We start from the raw sequence: 8,542 nt of genomic DNA, 5'->3' as shown, positions 1-8,542 counted from the left end.
TTTGGGCCCAGGGTTCAAAATACTGAACTTTTTATTTAAATATGGATTACTAAATTAGAAATATGTGGATGCGGACGATTCTATGAGTGCAATAATGACTCTAGCGACCTGCAAACCTACTTCAGCCGCTGTAACTCCGTCAGAGTGGAGGGAGGATTCTGGGTAATCTATGAGACATATCTGGTATACATGTAAATTTAAGTATACATAAACATAAATACACAAACAACATAATTAAAAGTATACAGTATGAAATGGTGAAACAATTATGAAAATACCATTAATATATGCAGAATATAACAATTGTAAATGTGACTGAACTGTCTCCCAACTTTGCGATGATTGCCACTAACCACTGACAACAACTTTATTAGATCCACCAAATCTCTCTTTTTCTGGAATCAACAGCATACTCTCAAAAGGTCAACATCGACACAACAAGCATCAAACATTGCATAAACGTCATGTATTTTATAACGAATGCAGCATCAGCTATTGTGCCAAAGTTAATGCTGGGCACATCTGAATGACAATCATTCTGCTGGCAATGCATTTCAACGTCATTCATATATAGATGTCGACCATCCGTTCGTATCAGGGGGTTTCATTTGATTGAGTGAGGGAGAACATAGAATAAGGTCTGATGATGGAGCGCATGGGGAAGGTAAGTACTGTAACTATTTCCAGCCACTTTGCATTGTAATGCACCTGAGACGTGGTTCCAAATAAAGCCTACATGTAAACTGGTAGAAACAAGTTGAATGGAACCCCTCTGTTGTCAGTCATCTTCTAGTCCTTCTCGTCCTTTTCAAATCATAATGAATGAGATGGTCAAGGAAGCAGAGTCACTGATTACAGCCCAGTATTCAAACTGTAATATCTTAACAGACAGGATTTTGTGTAATTTGTTTGACCTATCTTATGATTGTTATATTCTGTTTTTATTCTGGCATTTTTATTGACTTTAATTTATTTTTGTACAAGTTGTTGCAAAGCAATTTGAAACACTGTTTAGAAAAGTGATATATTAATGGAGTTTCTTCTTCTTAGTCTTAGTAGTAGTAGTAGTAGTAGCGGTAGTGGTAGGGATAGTATTAGTAGTAGTAGTAGAGGTAGTAGTAGTGGTAGTAGTAGCCTAGTAGTAGTAGTAGTAGTAGTAGTAGTAGTAGTAGTAGAGGTAGTAGTAATAGTAGTAGTGGTAATAGTGGTAGTGGTAGGGGTAGGCGTAGTATTAGTAGCCCTATAGTAGTAGTGATAGTGGTAGGGGTAGTGATTAGTATTAGTAGTAGTAATAGTAATACTAGGCCTAGTAGTAGAACATTGTTGTAGTGGTAGTGGTAGAAGTAGTAGTAGTGGTAGTAGCAGTAGTAGTAATGCTTAGTAACTGCTCAGTCTTTACTTTGTAGACTAACTCAGAGTCCTGCTTGTAGATCTTCTTCTACGAGGACAAGAACTTCCAGGGTCGCAACTATGAGTGCAGCGGTGACTGTCCTGAGCTCAGCTCCCACTTCGGCCACTGTAACTCCATCCGGGTGGAAAACGGGGCCTGGGTGGTCTATGAGAGACCCAACTTCATGGGCTACCAGTACGTCCTGATGAGAGGGGACTACCCCGACTACCACCGTTGGAATGGCTTTAATGACACCATCCGCTCCTGTCGCCTTATCAGAAATGTAAGTCTCAGAAAAAAGGATTGGGAATCAAAATATTTATATAACCCTAACCCTAACCCTAACCCTAACCCTTATTTTATATGAAGCACTTTGCCAGTATACACTATCAGACAAAAAGGCACATGGTGGTAAGAGTGACCTTCTCTGGTGTTCATACCATACCAGAACACATGAAGAAATAGCTGAATATGAGCATCAGTCCAGACTTCATTTTGTTATGCTAGGCTTTCCAAACAAGAGTAAATGCTGGTTATCAACATGTCATCATCTTTCTACTTATACCCATCCTTGCGCTTTGGGGGTCTTTTCCTGTTGTTGGTTGGGATTATGTTCTCTAACAAACCACCCTGCATTTCTCTTGGAAGAGGACTCATTTTCAGGCGTTTTGGTGCTGTTACTTGGTGCCATCTGAGTTCGAATGGCACTGTTCTCCTGGCCAAATGAACTGAACTAAAGGAGTAATGCTCCAGAGTTGAAATAAACCACTGCAAACATCTTTGGTGTGAACGCACGCAAAGAGTAAGGAAGAATCAGAATTAGAGGTCAACCCATCGTTGCCAGTTCAGAGGAAGTCCACCATTTGTCCTACTGCAGAAGTGCTATTCTCTGCAACTCTGTGGTTCCTTTAGCATGCAAAGACCAAATTTACTACTGTAAAACAACAGTGACATGTGGACTAAACATGAAAATCCTAATGTACAGGGCCATAATGTTGTACCATACAAGGCTTTTTATTGTGTTTTGTCTGAGTATCACGCTTATTGCAAAATTATGGTCCGTGTGTGTCTGCTAGACACAGGATAGTGAGTTGATTTTGACAACAAAACAGTAGTTTTTAGTGTCTATTTTTCACGTCTATCACTCATGGATATACTCAAGGTATATACTCAAGGAGGAAGCTGTTGCATCTGAAAAAAAATTAACTTCTTGCCTCATGGTATGTAGACAGTATGTTTATACTCAACATGCAAGCAAATGCCAATGGACGAGCTAGATGGCTAATTTGGTAGAGAGAATGTATAGGAGGCCCATTAGTTAGTATGTCTGGTAGATGTTTGGTAGTCTGCTTTATTTGTCTTGGCTTTTTTCCTGGACAGTGAGGGTGCATATCAGTGAACATTCCTCATTAATATTGAGTGCACTCATCCACCTCTTTATGTTCAAGTCCTCCAGAATGCACAAGATTCGCATCTACGAACGTCCGGACTTCGACGGCCAGATGATAGAGTTCGGTGAGGACATGCCCAACCTGCTGGACCGCTGGCGTTACCGTGAGGTTCACTCAGCCCATGTCCAGGACGGCAACTGGGTCTTCTATGAGCATCCCAACTACAAAGGGCGCCAGTACCTGCTGGAGAAGGGCGAATACAGGAGGCACCCCGAGTGGGGGGCCCTTCACGCCTCCGTGGGCTCCATTCGACGTGTCGTGGACATTTAGACCCATCTCAGACTGCACCTCCCACTTCCATCATCCACTCATTCTCCCTAACTTAAGACTTTGTAAATAAAAACACAGGTGTACGCAAACTCCAGCTGAGTGGGTCTGTTTCTATTTACGCTGATTATGAAATACAAACCAGATCACAGCAGTGCTGCAACCTTGCCATAACATAACAATAACATTAATACAGGTGAAAACAAGAGAACAAATAAAACCCCATGATGACGTTCACACTATAATGAAATCTTGTGCATTTTATGTTTATGTGAGATTGAAAGTAATGTGAGTGTAGCACAGAGGTTAATCATCTGCCTGCCAACAGTACAGCAGCTGTTGAAATACCAATACTTTATACTTTGGGTTATGCTAATCACCCACGATAACCAACCCGGTCTCACGGCAGTTCGTGAAATAGTCATGAAATTTAATCTATTGATGCGTGTACATGGACACGATTTTTCAGTTTTTTTCGTGACACTCAGCACAACTTTAAAACTAATGTATTTCAATGGGAAGTATCTTTTTTTTTTTTCTGTCAGTCGGGACTCAGGAAGTAGTGTGACATTGAAATAAAATGGTGGCCAGTAAAGGAGTTGTCTTTGGGGTGGTGGATGGGTGTATACATTTACCTTTGATGCCGATGACCGGGGTTTGATTCCCAGCGTGTTGAAAGTACATTTCAACCACAAGCCACATTTAAATTTTTAACAAACGTTTTTCTTATTTAATCATGACCAAACCATTTCTCTAACCTTAACCAAGTTGTTTTAGTTGCCTAACCATAACCGTAACACAAGTAGTTTTATTTGCCAAAACTTACGTTTTCAAATTTGTGGTGGAGGAACGTAATTCAGGTCGTGGTGGAGGCACGTTTTTTAGGTCGTGTTCATTTCACGAAAAAAATGGCAAAATCATGTCCATGTACACGAATCAATCAGCAAGCCAATATATCAGTGTAATATGTATATGTGTGTGACTGCTCATGTATTCGCGGGCAAGTTGCACATGAATGTCTGTGTGAGTTGGGTGCTGACGGTTTGGTGGAGGTGAGCAGTGGGTGCTAGCCGGTGGTGGGTGATAGGCACCCAGCTAAAGCCCCGACACAAAAGGGCTGCAAAACCCCACTGATGATTCAGGAGGATTTGCCAACAAGGACCCACAGCATGCCAGCAGCCATTGTGCTGAGGTGGCAGCCTGTGCCAGGGATGGCTGAAAAAACAGGGAGCAGTCCAACCACTATCCACTACCCAGCCTGCACTGGGGCTGCTGATGCGTACACACAAACAGAAAAAAAAAAAAATAGTGTCTAGGGGTTAGACAAATATATCGGTTTGCTGATATATTTGCTAAATGCAGTTTCGGAGGCTTTTCCACCCTGACAAGAAGAACTCTGGGGGAAACACTGAATACTTGGAATTTGGGGATTTTTTTTGGCATAGAAATGAACAAATTGAAAGATATTAAATATTGGCACATATTTTAAATCAAGTTTTAAACATCCTAAAATATTTGTAATACAGGCCCTTTGTGTGTCCGCATCTGGATAGTGATACATCATGCAATTTCCCATGTATATCTTGCATGAATACTGCAAAAGAAAATCAACGACTTGATGATAATCTTGGTTTTTAATCATGATAACTTAGCGCAGATGCACAGAGAATATATTTACTGTTGGAGGTGTTTCAGTGCATTCTACTAAGCCATGTTTAATGAAAAGGAACTTCCACACACACCAATCAATCAACCAATCAATACATACATACAAGGTTTTTGGTATTACTATATTATCGGCTTGGAATCATGAAGTGGAGCTACTGTAGTATTAAATATGTCCAGCAGAGGGGAGTGCTGTACATGGATTTAACCAACAGAACACACACACACACACATACACACAGGCGTTCAGCATTGAGCCCATGCAATTACAGTTAGTGCTATTCCCAGAAATATCACTATCATCATCTCTTTTTTACTTTTAGTAAATAGAGACTTGTGTACATACCGGATCTGGGTCAAATGGTATTCACAAATAATTCATAACATTTGTTTTAATCTGCTTGGAGGACCAGATGGATGCAGATTACTATAATAAGAACATTCAAATAGTGTGAGGTAATTGTCAATCACAGAAAATTGTACTAAATTGACTTTCACCTACCATCCTTTGATCCTGTGATCCAATACAGCAATGTAAAAATACTCTCATTACAAGTAAAAGTCCTGCATGAAAAATCCTACTTAAGTAAAAGTACATAAGTATTAGCAGCAAAATGTAGTTAAAGTATTAAAGTAAAAGTAGTGGTTTGGTCCATCTGACTGATATTTTATTATATATGACATCATTAGATTATTAATACTGAAGCATCAGTGTGTAAGCAGCATGTTACTGTTGTAGCTGCTGGAGGTGGAGCTAGTTTGAACTATAAATATACAGTTAGCTAGTTTAGTGCAGTGGTTCCCAACCTAGGGGTCGGGCCCCTCCAAAGGGTCACCAGATAAATCTGAGGGGTTGTGAGATGATTAATGGGAGAGGAAAGAAGAAAAAACAAAGTTCTGATACACAAATCTGTTTTCAGTTTTTGGACATTTTCTCTAATCTTTGATTTTTGCTGAAATATTGGATCATTTGAACATTTATTGAAATGAAACCATGTGAGGTTTAGAGGGAAAAATCACTATTTGGTGGAGCTGTTAACAACTCAGACATCTGAAATGTGACCCGACTACACACTGCTTTTTGTAAGACATCAGAAGCCAAAAAGGTTGGAAACCACTGGTTTCATCTTTAACAATGTGTTGTATTTTAAAAGCTTGTTATATTATCCATTGTGTCAAATCTCCATCTGAAAAGTAACTAAAGCTGTGAAATAAATGTAGTGGAGTAGAAAGTACAATATTTCCCTCTGAAATGTAGTGGAGTGGAAGTATAAAGTAGCATCAAATGGAAATATTCAAGTTAAGTACAAGTATCTCAAAATTGTACTTAAGTACAGTACTTGAGTAAATGTACTTAGTTACTTTCCACCACTGCAATCAGAGTTACAAAGAGGCCAAATATTCATAGAGCATTGGCCACAAAAACTGCAAAAATATTCAATGTGTTGACAGGAACAGTGTGGACTGGATTTTGACACCACAAAACTACAGATTCAAAAATCACCACTGAACTGAATAAACACCTCTGTGACGGTCTCTGCATGAACTGTACTGAGCTTCACTAAGCTGGTTATGACAGGGCTTCCATTTAGAAACCACATGCATCCCATGCCATTGCACAGAGTCATAACGTGGTGTAAGGAGCACAAAACCTGGAGTCTTGAAAAATGGAAAATGTAATGGCTTTCATTATGAGAATGATATTTCAATGACCCATGCAAATAAGTACATGGGTCATTGAAGGAAGGATACCGAATAAGACACAGGAGCCACCTAGTGGTACAAGACCCTCATTACACAGGACAGGACACAACCCCTTGCACCCTGAGTTTCCCCTTAATTAGCTAAATTAGTAGCTTCAAAGTTAGAAAAAATATTTTTAGCCCCACTACAGCAGCGGCTCTATGCATCTAAAGATTTTTTTGGTTTTCATTATCTTAAAGCCATTTTGATCTAAAGGCTTATGCAAAAATGCTTGAAATGTGTTTCTTAGACAAATATAAATAGTGAAGTCGATGCCTATGTATGAATTTCTTCAAAAGCCTTTGCCTTTCCGTCAAGGCAAAGGGCAGCTACTTCAAAGAATCTAAAATATAAGATAGTTTTGATTTGTTTAACACTTTTTTTGGTCACTGCATAATTCAACTTGTGTTATTTCATAGTTTTGATGTCTTTACTATACTATACTCTTTACCTGTGTTTTACGTCTACTCTCTATATGTGATAATTTGGTAGCAGGTTTGATAGTTTGGTCTTTTCTGCAGTTTTTATTTGTCATCCAGTAACACAATATCCATGGACTGGGTGGAAGGAGAAAGGGTCATCTATAGACCCATCAAGGTATGTCAGCATTGTTTTATTGCGGTTAAACTGTAAAGATTTCAAGCTGTAAGTGTAGCATAAGAGGCTATTGAGTGACATTATCTCGAACAGAACAGACTGTGCAGCTCTGCTAGGAGAGGAAATATTATCTGTCACAAGTAAGAACCAGTTTTGTTTCAGGCCCACACTAAATAAAACACCTCACAAATTCTGGTAGAGTGTCTCTTATGCTTATACATGTGGACATCTGATGTTTTCCATTCCTTTGTAGAAAAAAATCATGGTGCAGTTGTTGAGGCTTCAGCAGAAAAACCGGGTCCCATCTGAGCTGACAGCTGAGGACATGACTGACTGGCTGGTGGAGCAGGGCAAGAAATCTCTCAGGGAGCGGTGAGACTTACTGAGACACATACAGACTGAATCTATCATGAAGCTAGCGGGTTTCTAATGAGAAGAAAATAGAGCAACACTTAAGATGACCCTTCTGTTTTCTTTCTATTTGGAGACTGTGGAGGTTTGAGCTTGAGGGTTTTGATGAAAGTGTCCAGCCTCTCCTCACGCTGGTAAGACCACGTTCAGGACAAGCTCTCCGCCTCTCTGATCTCCGCGGACCGTCGGGCCGCCTTCTCCCGCTCCATCCGGGAGAAGAAGGTCCTTTCTATCCAGGAAATACACACCAGACCTTCTGCTGGAGGAGCTGAACCGCTTTGGTGCTGGAGCTGCTGACCAGGATCGTTGACGTCACGGTGGGGGAGATCCGTGTGATGTTCGAGTCCCAGAAACACACGGAAATGTCTCAAGTGCTGAACACCAAAGAGGTAAGAAGACCTGTAGAAGCAGTATGAGATAGTTTTCATAGAGTTTCATTTTCCAAAATTCAAACTTCTCTCCCTCTTTAGGTGGATTCCACCCAGCCAGCTGTAGTGGATGGAGCCGTGAACTCAACCCCTCTTGATGGAGATTTGAGCCTGGAAACCAAGCCCAGAAATGGACTCTTTTTGCCCATTTACTATATTGCATGCATACTTTACATTACTACCGACCATTTTTCAAAGCACACCATACTTGTTTAGATGTTTGCGTTTTTCCTACCTTCCAAGCAGCCATTCGTTTCCATTCATTTCGTTACAGTATGAAAATCAACTTGCTGAGACTTGAAACTTGCTTGAGATAGGTAATCCATCACTATGAAAATCCCGCCAGGATTTATCTTTGTCAAAATTACTTTATCATTGCGTGGTAATTTAGCGCAATGATTGATCATGAACATTGATTCAAAAAGTCTACAGGTCTTCTGGTGCGTTCAGGTGTTAGTGGGAAACTCAGAAATCTGGGAACGTCCAAGTCGGCTGCCAAAGAGCATTGCATTCAGTGCTATTTTGTTGGAAAATCAAACATGGATGTCATGAAATGGATGATGTGGATTTGGCTGCTACTTGCTTCAAAA

The 8,542-nt window shown here is 40.2% G+C and overlaps 1 protein-coding gene across 1 annotated transcript; it reads left to right on the top strand.

Moving 5' to 3' along the window:
- Positions 1-646: 646 nt before the first annotated feature.
- LOC139666033 (gamma-crystallin M2-like) lies at positions 647-3,111 on the top strand. The gene is made up of 3 exons (XM_071545107.1): positions 647-664; positions 1,431-1,673; positions 2,839-3,111. The coding sequence occupies exons 1-3, from the start codon at positions 647-649 to the stop codon at positions 3,109-3,111; spliced, it is 534 nt and encodes a 177-aa protein (XP_071401208.1).
- Positions 3,112-8,542: the final 5,431 nt, after the last annotated feature.

This window comes from Centroberyx affinis, unplaced genomic scaffold (genome assembly GCF_046629955.1).
Source record: "Centroberyx affinis isolate AG114_WGS23_722 - 3 ecotype Tasmania unplaced genomic scaffold, CSIRO-AGI_Caff_v1 ptg004772l_1, whole genome shotgun sequence".
Classification (NCBI taxonomy): domain Eukaryota; kingdom Metazoa; phylum Chordata; class Actinopteri; order Beryciformes; family Berycidae; genus Centroberyx; species Centroberyx affinis.
The sequence above is the reverse complement of the archived record's forward strand: the minus strand, read 5'-3'. Positions and strand labels throughout refer to the sequence as shown.